The sequence below is a fragment of the Amia ocellicauda genome, chromosome 8, assembly GCF_036373705.1.
Source record: "Amia ocellicauda isolate fAmiCal2 chromosome 8, fAmiCal2.hap1, whole genome shotgun sequence".
Classification (NCBI taxonomy): domain Eukaryota; kingdom Metazoa; phylum Chordata; class Actinopteri; order Amiiformes; family Amiidae; genus Amia; species Amia ocellicauda.
In genome coordinates, this window is record NC_089857.1 from 24,080,120 (window position 1) to 24,099,305 (window position 19,186).

At 35.6% G+C, this 19,186-nt stretch overlaps 1 protein-coding gene across 4 annotated transcripts in view; it reads right to left on the reverse strand.

Annotated features, from left to right (window-relative positions):
- Positions 1 to 19,186, reverse strand: part of arhgap24 (Rho GTPase activating protein 24) — a 173,693-nt gene that overhangs the window by 60,145 nt on the left and 94,362 nt on the right. Inside the window, exon 1 of one of the 4 annotated variants that reach the window (XM_066710766.1) lies at positions 9,169 to 9,510. The exons of the other annotated variants lie outside the window; for them this stretch is intronic. Within the exon in view, the coding sequence (XP_066566863.1) occupies positions 9,169 to 9,190 (22 nt within the window). The 5' untranslated portion in view covers positions 9,191 to 9,510. Of the gene's footprint in view, positions 1 to 9,168; positions 9,511 to 19,186 lie in introns of those variants that run through there. 4 annotated transcript variants of the gene reach the window in all.

Sequence of the window (19,186 nt, forward strand, 5' to 3'; positions counted from 1 at the left end):
CTCTGTGATTGCTGGGTCCAGTGACCACACCACAAAAACACACAACCACACAACTGATGAATTGGACATAGCGCACCTAGATTGATGTATCGTTTGCCTTTCCATCCTGACTAGTTCTTGGTAGTGAGTCCGAACCAAACCGGCGCCCTGGTTAGAACCAATAGCCCAGTAAACAAAATGGAAGGAAACTGCAAAACAGGGAAATGATCGAACTTGTACAAACACGTCCAGAATATGAGTCCATGTCTCCTCTCCTGGCTTCTGTAGCTTCTGCCTCGATCCCATGGCCACAGCGGTCTTGCCGGCACTCTGTTTTCTGTGCGAATGGATCTTTGCCGGCATTTTTCCAGCATTCCAAGCCAGTGTGAATGGGGTGCAACAGCATGGAGTATGAGCCCAATTCTCTTGTTATCAATCAATACCCTCTTTACACTGTAGAATGTTTGCACATGTAGATCATTTTCATTGGAAACCCCCTACAATATTATTGACAAATCAAAGACACAATAGAATCCTGTACAATCTGTGTTTCTAATTCAGTTATCGGATTTCCAGATTAATGTGATATAGCTACTCATTTCATTCACAACAGGGAAGCAATCTGAGCTTAAAATAAACTATATACATCCTGGTTATAAATTATTGCAATCACCTCAAAGATTATGCTATAAGCTAGCATATGATTCATCTGTGCACACTATGAATCTTAAATAATTTGGATGCATGATTACAGATATTATTATTCGTATTCTTATTATTGAAAGACTTTATACTCACCTTGGGTTTTTGAATCAGATAATTAAATACAAAGGGTGTTCTAAATCAAGCTGCCTTGTCACTGACAACCTCTCTGTCTGCATTCATATGTTGTACACAATGTTACATTGATGAGAACTGGGGAACATGTTCATGATTTGCTAAGACAAAAACTTGTATAATGCAAACATTTCTGTGCAGTTATGAATTGTGGAACACTTATCTTCCAACAATATATGCTAATTTCATGTTTTCATTGTTTTATTTCCAAAGTAATTAGTTCAATTTTGTATGTTCCTCCAAGGATTGATTATTTAAATGAGCATTTTGGTGAACTTGCTTTACACTGTCATTTCAGTGTAATGAGATACAGTTATAATTCAATCCCAGAGGCACAGCTCAATACTTTATTTAAGGCTGATGTGAAAATAGACTCCATAACTCAGCAAATCAGGTGCCAGTAAAGCTAAATAAAGTATGTAGTCCAAATCACCTGAAAGAGAAATACATGTTTTTGCTTCTGTAAAATATTAGCAAAACAAATATCTATATGTGTGTGTAAATGTGTTGGGGTGTCTATTAGTTCATGAAACATGTTCAGAATATGAAGAAAGTGTGTTACATTATCTTATGGTCCCAACAGAAATAAGTCAGAAGACGCTGATTTTTCTTCAGTGCTTGCGAGAACATACCCAGTTCAAATGTATTAAACACTATATTTTCACACAGAGACTAGTGTGAGTTAGATGACAAATTATGTGAAATCTACCATTTTATACAAAGCAACTGTGCATATTACAACCACTGATCACATGGTATTAAAAAGATAAGAAAAGGTTATACAGTCATTTTATATCTGCAAGGCTGCTTTCTGCAAGTAATACAATCTGTGCCTCAAATAATACATCCCAAAGCTACTTGGCCCATCTCCATAAGATGTAATACATTCAGAAATGTGTTTTAGCTACTGCTGCAGACCTGTGTTCATTCAATGCAATCTAAATCTGTATTCTGCTGAAAGCATCCATTCACAATCAACACCCCTTGTTCATGGTAAGCAATTTTTGAAAAGCACATCCCTCACTTCCAGCTGCAGTTTCAATTTCTGATTATGGAAACAAATAATAGTTTATATAACTAAAATGTACATGGTTTAAAACTTGGGGTAGGCATAATTAAAGCTTCATCACATAGTGTACCACCTAACCTCCCCAAAAGTGAGCTCTTCAAAATAAGCCTACCATGCCAGGTTGGTGGTAGATGATTGCTGCCTGATGTGTATACTAGAAGGTAAATGGTTGCTGTATGTCTACCTGAAAAAGTAGACATGTGGTTTGGGCCTTTAAGGTGTAAATGCATAATAACAATTTAAAACAACTAGAAGTTGAAGGCAACCTGGTAGCTTCCAAGTTGCTTTTGCAATTCATTGAACATTTTGTAGACTTTGTGTGTTTGTGCTTTTATGATTTGCATTGTATTTACTTTCATTTTTGTATTGTAGCACCACCTATTGGGTGTTTCCTTTAAATCCCAATTGATAAATTTATAACAAATTAAACATATTCTTCTTTGTGCTCCCTATTAACATATATACGGATACTATATTTATTCACATACCACGATTTAACATCTGGCTCCTTTTGATAAACACAATATGACTGCCACACACTAAATATGCATCATCATACAACTTTGTGTAAGAGTTTTCACAGCTGCTCCATAGGTGGTCACAGAGGAGAAAATATTCTAAATGTGTTAAAAAGTCTTATGAAATGCAACATGAAGGTCATTGGCCACATGACACATGACACAGCTTCAATATCAACACAAAGCACCACAAGAGCTAGACAAGGCTTCTGTCTGTGAGGACAATTATAGGCTGCCTACAGAAGAACTTGACTGATTCCTAGTAAAAGCCAGTGCACAGTATTGCTCAGTTCCTCTTTGTGACTTGTGGGAGACAGTGTATTTGTTCCGTTGTTGCCACAGCAAATGGCTGATAAAAGCTCACTGTAGGCAAGGTTTAAGGACCTAAACAATGTTTGTATTGATTAGAAATGGTTTTATTTGTTTAGTATTAAGAATAATGCAATACCCAGTACAGTAATGACTATTTGCTTTTATAATGGCAGGTAGGGAATGCTAAAATATACATTGAAATTAGGTAGTACTATCGAGGGAGGCTGTTACTTTGAATTGTAAAACTAAATAGTGCATCCTATAACTGGTTTGTGGTGAAGGGTCTCTATCTCTCTCTCTCTCTCTCTCTCTCTCTCTCTCTCTCTCTCTCACACACACACACACACACACACACACACACACACACACACAATTGATATACTAAGGGTAAGGGATTTATTAAGGGTACAAGCTTCAGTGCAAATAGATACTGTACATATTGTACATGAGTATTGTTTTACTTTGTATCTAAGCCTGAACCCTTTCTCTATAACCTCCAGAATAATTTCACAGTCATCAATCAAAATGGACCAGTAAGACAGTGCTCCTGATGTGAAGATTAAATGAATGTTTGATGACCTCCTATTGACATGTTGTATTTATTATACCGTTGCCTGGCTCTAAAAGGAGAAAAAGGAGGATTGTGTGGATTCAGATTTCATTGATAAACTGTTCTTTCTAAAGAGCGCTTTCTCTGCAGTGTTGTTGCTCTTCTGTCCGCCTTGCCACACTTCATCCCTATTGCTTTCTCTGACAAAGCTGCTATCTAAACCAATACCTGGGGCTAAATGCTCTGAGTGAAATATAATGTGTCAGTGGAAGAGACTGTAAGGAATTTAATTGGAGTTTAGTGGGCCATTTGAATTGTATATTTGGCTGCAAAACTGCTGACTGTAAAGACAGGATCAAAGTGGGGATGCTCCACATGATATCAACTTAATGCCCCTTTTTCACATTTATCTCATCCTGTAGGAATACTGATGGGTTATCAATAGGAAGATCAAATACAGCCTGGCACTTTAAGCACAAGTCCAGTGGGACTGTGGCCTGAGTTTCAGCATAGCATATGCAGGAAGGTGAAATCAGCCCTGCTGGTTAGCTGGGTGGGTTTGCAGCCCTTCTCTCTGACTAGATGATTACAGTGCTTCCATACTGTGTGTGTCACCACTCCATTTAGAAGAATATCGCATTATGTTAGAATGATTTATGAAGATTATTTTCTGGGTATGGGTAATATAATATTTAACATTTTTCTTTAGCACTAACTTTAACTGAAATTTAATTATTATATCTGTTGATATACTAGCCAATGGATTTATTATCTTGGTAGTCCAAAAATGCAGGGTGCCATAAAAATATGAAAACATTCTACCTGGTGCAGAACATGACCTCTGGGAGCTGTTCTGGGATGTGACATAGAGCAGTACAATGTCAAAAACATTTGTTCATACTGTTCATTTCACAGTATATGGCCAAGTCTAAAGAAAAACTAAAAGAAAGGTCTAATGTTTTTCATTTGACTCCAGTAAGAGAAAAGCAGCAGCTGCAACAATATGTATTCATGCCACTGTAAACTAACACTGAAGACAATTATGGAAAATAACATAATAAATAAATAGTCACATCTAAAATGTTATTTTGGGATGAAATCATATATACAACATGCACAAAACATGTTTGCTTTAGGTGAATAATGAATATTCCAATATCTCCTATGCAAATTCCTTTTGGAACCAATTCTATATACAAATATATTAGTTCTTATTGAAAAATAAAATAAACTGAAATATACAGTATAGCCTAATTGATGATTTGTGATTTACAAAACCAGCACAAACAACAGCTTTCTGACACTAATTACACACGTTCCATCTCAGAATCCACCATGACAAGACAAACAAGAGTCTCCCATTTTAAGTTCCACAGCTCTTAAAATTGAGATATGAAGCATGAATAAAATTATCCTCCGGACCTATTCACTGACATAGTTTTAGTGGTAAAAAGATGCTGAAGAGACCTGCTTACAGACTTGGTAAAACTGAACTCTCAAATCAGAAAGTCTGCTATTGTCTTAGAAGATTAGACGCATGGGTAAAATCAGGTAAGAAAGATGTTCATTATATAACATATCTGGACAGGCTTTGGGTGCAAACTGGCATCATAGGCACATGATCAACAAAGCTGAAATGAGCAATAAACCCACCACACCAAAACAACAAAGAGGGGGGATGTTTTTTAATTATAAAAATCTAGGGAGACATCACTGTAACAGGCCCAGGCATCTTTTAGAACACACAAATCACATAATAATCAAAAAAATCTCAGAACAATATGCAGGAGATAAATATAGATAACTAGCTGAGAGAAACATGCTTAACAAAAACACTAAATGAATAATATTTCTTGTTTTTTTAGGAATAATTGTTGTTCCACTCACTGCCTTGCTATGGGCTGGCATCATGTTCAGATGTACCCTATCTTGTGCCGTGTGCTTGCCGGATTAGGCTCTGGCTCAACATAACCTTGGCCTGTACTGGATGAAGCACTTTTTGAAAATGTGGGGGTGGATGTTGTTACATTCATTAAATTAATCAAATTAAAGTTCTAAATTGTCACAAGCCACTAAATGTGAGATTTCAAGATCCAATAACCCTGAACTCTATATAAAGAGGTTCTTAATCTTAATCTTACTACCACGTGCATTGGAAAGGAAAGCCACTTACACATTTATTCTGGGCTGGCATAGGACAGATGTTGAATCATGTTTACCCTTTCATCACTAAGGACATAATAGAATGGTTTGAAAGCGTAATCCGCATAACATGATGTAATACCGACGATGATGGAAAGTCACTTAGCAGACTTACATGGTTAAATAATCACTAATAAACAGAATATTACAAGGAGGACATCATTGTAAACAATAATTAGATTAAGGTATAAAAGAAGATTTGAATGCTTTATAGGTGTAATCTGTGTGCCTTAGGGAAGTATCGAAAGGTCGAAAGACACTGTGTAGGACTAATGCTCACTGACTGCTCAATCCACCACTGTGTGGGAAAAGAGAGGAGCTGTACTCCTGATGTTACAACAATTGTCTTTCCCTTCTTACACAATGACAAAATATTAGAATGAAAACAGACATAAAACAGCAAAAAGTATCATAAGAATGGGAAAATGCAAATAATGAGTTGGAAATATATCCCAAAATGATGTATAATTATAATCAGCTTTCTATAAAAGGGACCAGTTCTGGTGGGTTCATACTCCAGCACAACTAATAAAGCCATTATTCCTTTCCCTTTGTTATGCATCCTCACACAAATATAAATCAAGAGGATTGTGTCAGCATTTCTATTCAATTCCTGAGTGTTTTATGTTGCTTGTTTAGAGTACTCCTGTGCTGTCTATTTTTAGTTAAGGACTTTGGCCTTTAACCTCCAGAGCTAAGCAGGTCAGACCTTTTGATCAAGCTGAAAGTGGATGAGGTAAAAGAAAGATATATATAACGAGATCAATACTCCTGTCATGTCAGGTAAACTGCATTGGAAGAGCATAGCAACTTCACTGAACAGGATATGACATGTTTTTGGTGGTCTACACATGAACCACATTGTCCATATATAGTATAAGGGATAAAACCTTGCCCAAGGTTTTGAATATAATTAAGACAGCTAAAATCAAACAGGTATTGTTTAATATATTGTATAAATATTTGATTCCATTAAATCAACTACTTCACACAATAAGAAGCTTCATTGTAAAGTGCCTCCAGCCTACATTGTTCTAAGCAATTCATTAGACATTTCATTGGCAAGCCTAAGGCAGTGAATATAACATTGTTAAGTCACTGGCTTGGTAAATAATAGAACAAGTAACACTTTTACTATTTACATTAGAGGCAATTTACCTCTCTCCTCTATTCTGTTAAATATTTTCTTTAATAGGTTTATCTAATTTCTTTATTTCATGGACAGCACTTAGCTTTTACCGTCCAGGATGTAGGACCTCACTTACTGTACTTACCTGTGTAAATTGTAAATTAGAAGTTGTAAAATGTATTATATTTTGAATTGCTATGTTTTATGTAAATTGAATCTGTAATAATTGATGCCTTTACCGAACTGTATTTTTGCACTTTGTTTTGCACTCATGTTGTAAGTCGTCCTGGATAAGGGCGTCTGCCAAGAAATAAAAATAAAATAAAAAATAATAATAATTAAAAAAAAATATATATATATATATATATATATATATATATACACCAATCAGCCATAACATTATGACCACTGACAGGTGAAGTGAATAACACTGATAATCTCGTTATCATGGCACTTGTCAGTGGGTGGGATATATTAGGCAGCAAGTAAACATTTTGTCCTCAAAGTTGATGTGTTAGAAACAGGAAAAATGGGCAAGCATAAGGATCTGAGCGACTTTGACAAGGGCCAAATTGTGATGGCTAGACGACTGGGTCAGAGCATCTCCAAAACTGCAGCTCTTGTGGGGTGTTCCCGGTCTGCAGTGGTCAGTACCTATCAAAAGTGGTCCAAGGAAGGAAAAGCGGTGAACCGGTGACAGGGTCATGGGCGGCCAAGGCTCATTGATGCACGTGGGGAGCGAAGGCTGGCCTGTGTGGTCCGATCCAACAGACGAGCTACTGTAGCTCAAATTGCTGAAAAAGTGAATGCTGGTTCTGATAGAAAGGTGTCAGAACACACAGTGCTTCGCAGTTTGTTGCGTATGGGGCTGCGTAGCCGCAGACCAGTCAGGGTGCCCATGCTGACCCCTGTCCACTGCCGAAAGCGCCTACAATGGGAAACGTGAGCATCAGAACTGGACCACGGAGCAATGGAAGAAGGTGGCATGGTCTGATGAATCACGAGTTCAAGGTGTTGACTTGGCCTCCAAATTCCCCAGATCTCAATCCAAACGAGCATCTGTGGGATGTGCTAGACAAACAAGTCCGATCCATGGAGGCCCCACCTCGCAACTTACAGGACTTAAAGGATCTGCTGCTACCGTCTTGGTGCCAGATACCACAGCACACCTTCAGAGGTCTAGTGGAGTCCATGCCTCGACGGGTCAGGGCTGTTTTGGGACCTACACAATATTAGGCAGGTGGTCATAATGTTATGGCTGATCGGTGTATATAGATAGATAGATAGATAAAAAAACAACATGAAAACAAATAAAATGTATTTCTGAGTACAGTGAAAGCTGTAACTTATTTATTGTGATGAATGCAGAGTCTGATCTGTAAAACTTTGATAAAGTTATGATCAAGAGGTGAAATAACTGAATTAATCTGTAGTTAGCTTAAAGCTTACTGAAATCAGCACAATGCATTTTTAAAATCTTGATTAATATGAATAACTCTTATAAAATAAAAGGTTGTATTTATATATTAGATTGTTTATCTCTGAAGTCCTATAGAACTAAAAGTCCACAATGAACCTGAATCACTCATCCAAATACTGCTTTGAAAAATATAATTTTTCAAAGCAGTTCAAATCTTGGTCAGACAAGATGGACAAAATAATATGGAGTCTGTGACTTGACAGCCTATAGAGATAAAATAAAAAGATGGACTCAAACAATATAGTATAGGCTGAGGGTGATTAAGTTATTTTTTACAAAATATGAAAAAATAATAAATTCTACAGTATTTTTAAGGAAGGCTACTGAAATATACATTCTGATCTATCATATAACTACCTATTTCACAATGGAATAGATGTTACGTGTAAAACACTTGTTCAACTAGAATGCAAATAAAATAATCAACTTCAGCCATCAAGAAGTCTCACTTTAATTAAGATTTTCCAGCCAATCATAATTCAGGAGTTTGCCTTCTCGCAATACCATAGGATTTTGATTAACACAATATGGAGTGGATCTGATATGGATCTGACAACCTGATAGGTAGTAGTACAACTGATACCTACTGGACAACAGATACTAGCTCTTTTCATTAAAGAAAAGCATTTTTGTAATTTTATTTACCACACATTTCAATACATTCTAGCTTCAGAGAGAATTCAGACTCCACTAGTCTGATTGTCATGCATCACAATTCCACATTGCCTAATTTTCTCCTTTTCTATTGCCTACTGATTGTGTCAGGTCAGACAGATTTCAGTAAAACATCATTATCCTTTTAATGTATGATTAGGGGCTCCAAAAGTACTTCAAAAGGACACACGAAATTACAATTAAACAAAAAGCAAAAATTCACACAACAATATTGCAATAACTATGTTTGTGAAGTATTTTATTTTTACCCTAGATACACAGAAATTAAAACTTAAATAACCCATATAGGAATGCTGCATGCACACTGATTCAAACATGAGTGATAAAATAGATTTGCAAAAAGCAATAGTTTTAAAGCACATGCATTCTGTATAATAATTCCCCTTAAGAAAAAGACAACTGGAGAATTCCACTCACCTTGATTAAAATTACAATCCATTAACAACACAGGGAGCCCCTTCTCTGGAGTGAAAGAGCAGCTGCTGCTTTGTAGAATTGGCTGCACTCAACTACGCATCTGTCCCTATCTGCCGGCACACTGCAGCTTCTCCAAGTAACTCCATCACCCAGGAATGGGAAACACCTCCAAGTGCTACTGAGCTACTAGTTGCCTGTGTTTGTTTGTGTGTCAGAGCCAGGTATGGAATGACAGTCACAAGGTCAGGGGAAGGTGAATGGGCCCTACAATAAACTGTGTCATCTGAGAGGAACACACAGAGAGAAAAAGAGAGAGAGAGAATGAGCTAACTGGTGAATGAGTGAGAGCAATTGATAGTGTGAGTGAGAGCTGTCTTGGGAAAGTGACGCTCTGCTCTGTAAATCACAGGCCGAGGCTGCCAGGTCACAGGGGACGAGTAAATCTGATAATTGAAGTGTGGCGCACGGCCAAGCTACTCACCCGCGAAGCCTCGTTTCAACTATAAATACAATCAGCAACCAGCGTCCAAATCACAGCAATCGGTCCGATTGTGATTAAAGATCTTTAATGGTCTTTTCTTTCACTCTGTGATCTTGTACAGGCTATTAGAGTACCGAAAATGATTGTTATTAATTGCAATTAGGGAAAAGAAAATGCTGTAACGTACATAGTAGCTTATACTCAGTCTACAAAAACACTGGTGGGAAAATGCATTTAATGATTTGCCCAGCTGGTGCTTGTGATATATAATTTAAAGAACATGTTTTTACTTTTCCTTTTTTTGTTGTGCTTTCTTAACCAGGTTTCCATAACACTTGCATAATACAGCTACTGATTGATTTACAATGAGAGCCTTTAGTTATGGTCTGGCAATCTGCAGTAAAAATCATTTATAAATAACTATGAACTTGTTTCTGAATGTAAAAAAGGGGTCAGCCCTGGGTTTTGACTTCTGTTTCAATTCCTTCTAAAGAAAGTGGGGAATGTTGATTCCACTGCCTGTAAAGTTGACTTCTTTTAACCCTTTCTGAAAACTGTAGCTGACTTTTATAGTGGCAGAAAATCAATGGTCGACATGAGTCTTGTAGGTGTATTATTTAGAGTTTAGTTCCATAAAGACCCATAAAGTCCTTTAGCTTTAATTCATAGGGTTCATTATTGTATCTGACTGAACAAATCCTAAGGTTCTGCCTTCTTTTCAGCAGAATTGCCTGTGAATCATGTACATTTCATAATAAAATTATTAATTATAAATTACTTTAAATGTTTCTAACATGTTTAACATCCTGCTAAGCAGATTAAGCTATTACATTCATACAGTGTGCATTTTAAATGGCAAAATAGCATTGCTCCTAAACTTAAAAGAATATAAGCAAAACAATGCAACGCACTGAATTTGCTTAAAGTGTTCAGCACATTATTTAGAGACAATTGTTGTCTAAGTGAAAATGTCTAATCAATCATCAGTCTTGTCTAATCTCTTATAATTCTTCCCCAATAATAATGATAATAATGTACAGATAATATATTAGATAAGAAAATCGTGATACTTTATTATTGCTGATAAAATTGTATAGGCCTATAGGGATATAGCAAATTACCAGATTTGATAATACAGTGCAGTGGTTGTCATTGTGAGAGGAAAGGCAATGGTTGTAAGATAAATGGTAGGCTATTGGAGTAGCATTTATGAATTTGGTGGTAATTTCATACGGCATTTGGGCTTTGAGATTATGGCAGGTAAACAGGATATTGACTGCTAAAATCTCATGAGATGTCCAATTCTTGCTTTGATAACTATTTTCAAGGCCCTCAAAAACATACCGCCTGGGGGATGTGCTTTTGTTCTGTGGTGAGGAATGTGCATGATATGTGAATCATATCACAAAATCATGACTCAAGAGCAGATTTATAAGTGTATGTAGACCCAGTCACTGAAAACAGAGGGAAAACAAGACCTAATGTGCAGAAGAAAGCTGAATCTTAAATCTAAAATATGTCAAAAATGGCTTTCAGAGTAATGCCAGAATTAATAAGAACCAAAACCTCACAGATTTGTTTTTAAATCTGTTTTCAAAAGCTTTTATGTAGTAAGTATACATTGACATTTTCTGGGAATTATTTTTTGCTGAATGATGGTGGTCTCCTATTAAAGTAGTAGTAAAGTAGACTACATTAATTTTTAAACTGGACTATATTAAACAATAGCAAAAAAATCATATTTATTTTGTCATGGGCATCTAATTACAATTGCCTTTGGGTAAAATGTGGTTGTTACAGTATAATTCAAGGATAATACAATCAAAGTGATTTGTTTATAATCAGGCATATGCATTACAGTTACTGGAAACATACCATTGAAAATGTACATTAGATAAACACATGTGCCTGTCATGTATTCCTACTCAAGAAATACTTTTAAAAACAAAAATAAAATATATTCTGTAACAGATGGATGTCTTTCAATAATATTTAATAATAAATAAGCATTTCACATTTTGTTGTTGTTGTTTTCTTTTTTTGAGACCAGGTGCCACAGCAGGCTGATCCCATGATTAGGGCCCAATCTCTTCATTTCTCAGAAATGGGATATAGTCCAGTTCACAACACACTAAATACATGCCCATATGGTGAATGCTCTAGTTCCAGAATATGGAAACAGCAATAGTCTCTAACTCTCTCAATGTTGCTATCAATTCCCAATTCCACCACAAAAACTCCGACTTGGGATATTCAAATTGGCACATTGCTTAAAATCCTTTCTCCTTAAAAGATGAGAATAGCAAATGCAGTCACTAAGAACTACCTGTGTAAACACCTGGTAAATATCTGTAGCAATATCACATTGAACGTCCTCTTTCTGTTATGTCTCATATTTGCAGAAGTCAATTTTATTTCAGTAATTGCTATGCATTAAATAGAACTGGTGGGATCCTGCCTGGATATTTGCAAATAGACTGGATAATCTAGCCAATGTAGCATGATGATGTTCTGGTGCTAGCAAAGAAAAAGACAAATGGCCTTCCTCAACAATTATGTATTTCATTATTCAGTTTCCTGAGACCTGTTCTCTAAAAGCTTAAAGATTGACTATCTTAAAATAGCCCTTTTTTAATAAATGATATTACCCAACATATTTTGACAGATCCATAATGGAATTTAAAATATGTGTACTGCATATGTTATATCTATATTTTCTTTAATGAAAACACAATCAATTCATTTCCAAATACAAGGGTAGGTGGGAGTCTTGAGTAAGATCCTGAAGACCTTGAGGAGAATCTCAGCTCTTGGTTTTAGAATTTAAACTTGTCACAGATGAAAGATATCTTATTCCTGGGATGAATTGTGTGTGCTTCTATTTTCCCTTATGAAGTATTCTTAAACTGGTTACATTTTTAAAACATGTAAAGGTGTAAGTTTGCATATTAATGTTGTATAATAAGCTATGGTCCACTTGTGTTATCGCCGACTGTATTCTACAACAGCTGTGTGAGTTACTTCAAAAGCTCTTATTGCCAATAGAGCCAGACATTGGAACAATTGAATAATTGGGTTTAATATTTTTTTCAGACACCCTCCAAAGCTCCAATATTCAGTATTGTATAGCCTATCCACAACATATATATTGGAAGTGACATGTAAGATTGACTGGACATCTTCAAGAGGAGGATTTCGAAGCTGGCTTTTCAGAATTATTTATCATTATAAACTGAACTACACAATGCTTTTAAAATAAAAAAAACAATAACTGGATATAGGGTACTCAAAGGTAGGAAATGATGTTGTATAAGCTTATGGGGTGTATATTAGCCCTTTAAAGCTTTGTAGGTTTATTCTGAATATGTGTCAAAAAGGCCATGTAATTAGGAGAAAACACTGTGAGGATGCAAGAAGATGGAAGATAGTCTAATATGAGATTGACTTCCCCTTATTTCACATCAATCACAGCCATACATACATTTGGAAGCATAAGGATTTGTTTTTTAACTACTTGTAAAATCACCTTCACGGTTTCAACGGCAGCCATAATACAGAATCAGCCTCAAGAGAATGACCATTGCCTCAGTCCAAGAAGACACTGAGAAATAATTTAGGGCATCCAAAACCTCGCTATTAAAAATAAGCATGGATGTTCTTATCCTTATGCAAGGCAAGGTGTCATTTAATGTATCCAAACTTCTTCCTCTCTTTGTTTGCTGCAAAATTGCTTCTTTACAGCTACCTAAATCTAATGTACTCCACCGAGACAAATGCAATGTAGCTACAAAGGGATACAAATCAGGTATAAAAGGAAAGAGTTGCTTAAGTGTTAAATGCTTTTCATTAAAAGTACACATGCAGTCAAATCATTGAAACAAACTATTTAATCTGATTTTTTTAAGGTAAGGCAAGCTGCGTAAAATAAAATGGTAGCCAAAATACTAACTGAAAATAAAATAAAAAATTTCATTTAAGATGTTGCTATAGATAAAAACACACTTTATTGAACCTATACTAGTTACAAAGTTAACACTTTTAGTTAACATATGAATTATATTATAATTTAAATAATTTAAACTACTTTTCTTAATCAAGGGAATTGTTGACAATACAGATTTATAAAACATAACAAATATGTGTGTTTTAAATATTCTGGTAGTTATTTCATTTTAATGTCTACCCTGTAACCTTAAAGTTAAACAAAAAAACACCATAACTGTGAAACAGCCATCTAAAAAGTAAATTTCAAGCTTCATTGCGTGGTAAAGGTGATGGTGGACTGATTGATGTTATTCTTAATACTTTTTTTTTTGATGATTATCATTCATGGGGTCATCAATACAAGACCAAAACATGACGTGGAAGCCACATCCTTATCTCTATTGATAGTTTGCAGGTGGTGCCTTCAGCATTGTGTTGGACATGGGTTGGTTCAGTTATTCTTGAAACACTTTAATGGCAAAGGCTGTCACTATGCAGATAAGCTGGTTTGTGAAGCTTGGCTGCAGATCATAGGCCACAGTGCCTTAGCAACAGACATGGCAAAAGTAACTGACAGGCGTCACATAGCATAGGTCCTACAGGGACACTTAAACAAAAAATGCTCCACAACTAGTGCTGATGTTTTTCGGACCAGGAACTTGGACTGGGATTAAAACAAAACCTTGACCCACCTGCTAATTGCAATTTTTGTGACCCTGTATTTGCTTGCTTATTTCTTTTTTTGGAGAAGAAGCAAAGCCTCTGAGATAAACAAAAGCTGGCAGACAGGTTTGTAATCTGTGATTAGCCACTGGGTCAAATTTTTGATTTAATCCCAACCCTAATGTTTTTAACTGTAGTGTAAAAGTAATTGGGAAGTAGAGTTAACTTAACAATAAACAAACAAAATGTGTCTCACTGCTTTTTATGCTTCATTCAGTTGCTCATCTCATTTAGGATTTACAGTCATAAATAATACTGGAATTTACTGTACATTATTTTCTTTTTTAACACTGTTTTGTTTTGTTTTTCCTTAGATCACACTCTCCGGTATGGAAGTGTATTGCTGTCACCCAAAAAAAAAAAAAAAAATCCCCTGGCAGCAACACTCCCCCAAAATACGAAAAAACACAACAACAAAAAACATATATATATATTTTTTCGGGTGGCAGCAATACGCTTCCTTACTGCAGTGCTCATAACATTCATAGCATTATAGCCTGTAGTTTAATTTCCTAATTCAAAAGCAAAGTGCCCTGTTCCAGGTCTACTAAGTTAAGAGTGTTCTACCAGACAATATAGGCAGGGACTAAGGTACCACTGTTGTGTGTAGTTCCTAAACTTCAGATTAGTTTTGTTTTATTCAAATTCCCATGGATAGTGCAAATGCTAATTCTAAAGATTAGGCAATTTGGAAGAAAAATTCAGGAAAATAATTAAAGGGAAATGTATACGGTAAATTGATGGTTTTATGCGTCTTTAAGTGCTGTTATAGTGTATAAATAAGATACATACCACACAGATCAAGGGCCGGATTAAATCAAACTTTGACCCACCCGCAAATAGAAAACTACAGAACTGTACTCAGTTGTGGTTTCATTTTTAGTAAGATGCCACTTTCTTCTAATCAGAAATGTAACCGCTATGATGTACAGGTTTGTAGTTTTCTATTAGCGGGTGGGTCAAAGTTTTGATTTAATCCGGCCCAAGATCTGCGAGACGTTCCTTTGGCACCACATATCAGTTTTAGATCTGATACCACAACATTTTTGCAGTGTGTGATATCCATTTGCAGAAATGTTGCTAATGCTTCTGCTAGCGATTAGCAGCACAAACATTTTTTATTTAACCGGGCTACAAGTGTTAATGATCTGTGACCTTTTCTTTTTCAGACTGAATCTATCATTGTTAAACTCTTCAGTACCTTTGATTTCTGTGGGAGTTATTTCTGCATCTAGCTGATTAATATTGTAATTGCAGTCCTATTTGTCGTATTGTCTGAGCCAAACCTCTGTGTTCTATATATCCCCACTACTTACTCAAAAAAGACTTCTGTGCCAGAGGCCATTAGCCCATTCTCATATTTCTTTTGTAGTTCTCCAGTTTCTATTATATCCTGATTAAGAACTCCACTAGTAATATAAATCCCCTTCCATTAGGGATGTTAGCTACTTTATTTAGGCCACATTCCAGCATTTCATATATTACTTATTACAAATAGAGACAGGTTGGAATAGCATAACAGTTGTGCAGTGAGTTATGGTCACTTTTACATGACAGGCAAGTTGGCACGAATGAAATAGAGTAATTGAAAGGGTTCTTTGAGATGTAAGTACCACACTGCACACAGCCATTTGTTAAATACCTTTACAACTTTAACAACGAGGATGAATTGCTTTTAAATCAAAGACCAAACAGCAGCCCTGCTTTGGTTACTCTACTGATAAAGAGTCACTGAGCCGTGAACAGAATGTACAAACCCATTCCTATTTGTATTAATGAACCTATTTAAATAGATGAAGGATGCTATTAAATGTTTGTAGATACTTGTTGGATATTAAATGAAACATCAATCTAGTTTTCAAAATACTGTCGAGTTTACGGATGAACGTGTTTCTATTTCCCTTCTCCACTAGCTGCTCACCCACTGTTTAAAGATGTCAGACTATCACTCTCGTCATTCTCAAACAAAAATATTGTTTTATGACTTCTCTCTAATGGACTGAGTGGGGATTAAAAATGAAAAAGAACATATACCAATGAATAGGTCTTACTAAAAGCCCTAACTAATCAGTAAATACATAACTAAATCTACATTATTTTTAAAGTATAGTGCTGTATTTTGAGTTACAAGAAACTGATAATCTATTTTCTAGCACAAGGCTCAGAATTTGATATCTCATATTAGTGAAATACAGGCTCATTTGGTATGATTAGTATTTAATATGTTGTTGGTTTTAATAGTAAGTATCCAAAATGCACCACAAAAAGGCAAAGTTCTGTCTACTGAAGAAAAAACTATGGACACAAATATATCAATTTCCCAGTAAAAAAAAAAAAAGTATTTTCAAAGGAATATATTTATTTCAGGGAAAGGTTCAGAAAATTAAATAATATAATCTGTTTTGACATTTAATAGAGACATAGTTGCTAATGTGTCCACTAATTCACTAACATCCACAACTAATGTAATGCATGACAATGCAGGCAACAAAGAAATACCCATGCTCCTTAGAACCATGTAGGTTACAAACTAAGCAAAGGATTGCTACATAATGGACAATTACCATTTACTCTAAGCAGAGCCAAGCTCCAGAGCCAATAATTTAAAATTGCAGGTTGTGTAAATTAGTATAATTTTGTATTTATTTATTAACTGTATTTGCACTTTTAAACAACAAGAAAATGATCAAAGCAAATATATATACAACAACTCTATATCATTACTTAAGGTCCAAAAAGATCTGCAGTACAATACATTCTGCTGCATCTGTGAAATGAGGAAGTATATATAGTATAGATGTATCTCTGTGTGTGTGAGAGAGAGTCAGTCATATCTAAGCATACAATGAATGTGTAGGAAGGAATACATACATAAGTTATGAAGGCAGTCAATATATGAATGTGTGAATGATGGCCTGATGACAGAACACTCTATATGTCTTTGCATAGGAAGCATTGGGGGGGGGGGGGGGGAAGACGATTGATGACATAAAGGCCAGACATTTCAATAAAACACTTATAACTCATATTTTCATTCAATTTTATGTGTCTTCACCACTTTAGTTTAATGAGGTATCCATATTTTAAATTTTGTTTCACAAACTATGTTCATAAATCCTTTATTTTCTTCGATATCTACTTCATTAATGCAAATCTTGTCAGGCACATGTGTGGTGCCATATTAAAATATCAAGGGCTTGTGTTTTATATATGAATAAGTTGTTATTATTATTATTATTTGCTTCATATGATCATTATATGTACGTTCATGCATGAAAAACATGAGACTGGGAAACTGAAAACAACAGTCATTCTTAATAAATTGGTGAAGTTGTATCTTTAAACATTATTTCCATTTGAACATTTCAGAAATCTATAACATGTTCATAAATAAAAGACAAATGAGAATGATGAACAATCTTCATTAATCTGAAGAACAATATTTAGCTCCCCATACTGTCCAATGAAACCATTACAGTGAAATGGTGCTCAATTATAAACATTTTAGATAACGTTTTACAAAAAATTATTATTTTAAACTAGTTGCCGTACTGAAAAAACATATGTTGCATATCCGAAAAAGCACTAGGTAACGATTCGATTTCTCAATTATTTTATATTAAAGAGAGAAACGGTTGCATTAAATTAGCTCTAAAAAAGGCCAGTGTAAGGATTGACAGACATTTATATTACCTTTTTATAGCATAAGTAGGTGTAAACCTTGATGAATTGTAGGGGGTGGGGTATAAATGGTAGGCTGTATATCACACAGCTTGCCACATGAGAGATTGATCTGTTAAACCCTAAAGACTTTTTCTTCCCTTTCAGGTGATTTATTTCCCTAGACAGAACACATTGCTAAGCAAATGCCTTTCAATAGTCTCCTTTTCTGTGAATCAACCAGTGATTCATTGTTTCCTTTTGGATTTCTAGAACCCCCCACCCCTCAACTCACACACACATGCCATACCAACAAAAATACCAACATTAATACAGGACTGAAGTAATACAAAAAAATATCTGATGAAAAAAGGAAATATGCAATATTGAGGTATGTACAGTGCCTTGCAAAAGTATTCATCCCCCTTGGCATTTTTCCTATTTTGTTGCATTACAACCTGTAATTTAAATTGATTTTTATTTGGATTTGATGTAATGGACATACACAAAATAGTCCAAATTGGTGAAGTGAAATGAAAAAAATTGTAAAAAATAAAAAACAGATAAGTGATGGTGCATATGTATTCACCCCCTTTGCTATGAAGCCCCTAAATAAGATCTGGTGCAACCAATTACCTTCAGAAGTCACATCATTAGTTAAATAAAGTCCACCTGTGTGGAATTTAAGTGTCACATGATCTGTCACATGATGTCAGTATATAAACACCTGTTCTGAAAGGCCCCAGAGTCTGCAACACCACTGAGCAAGCGGCACCATGAAGACCAAGGAGCTCTCCAGACAGGTCAGGGACAAAGTTGTGGAGAAGTACAGATCAGGGTTGGTTTATAAAACAATATCCGAAACTTTGAACATCCCACAGAGAACCACTAAATCCATTATTAAAAAATTTAAAGAAAATGGCACCACAACAAACCTGCCAAGAGAGGGCCGCCCACCAAAACTCACGGACCAGGCAAGGAGGACATTAATCAGAAAGGCAACAAAGAGTCCAAAGATAAGTCTGAAGGAGCTGCAAAGCCCCACAGCGGAGACTGGAGTATCTGTCCAAGCCGTACACTCCACAGAGCTGGGCTTTATGGAACAGTGGCCAGAAAAAAGCCGTTCCTTAAAGAAAAATAAGCAGACACATTTTGCTGTTCGTCAAAATG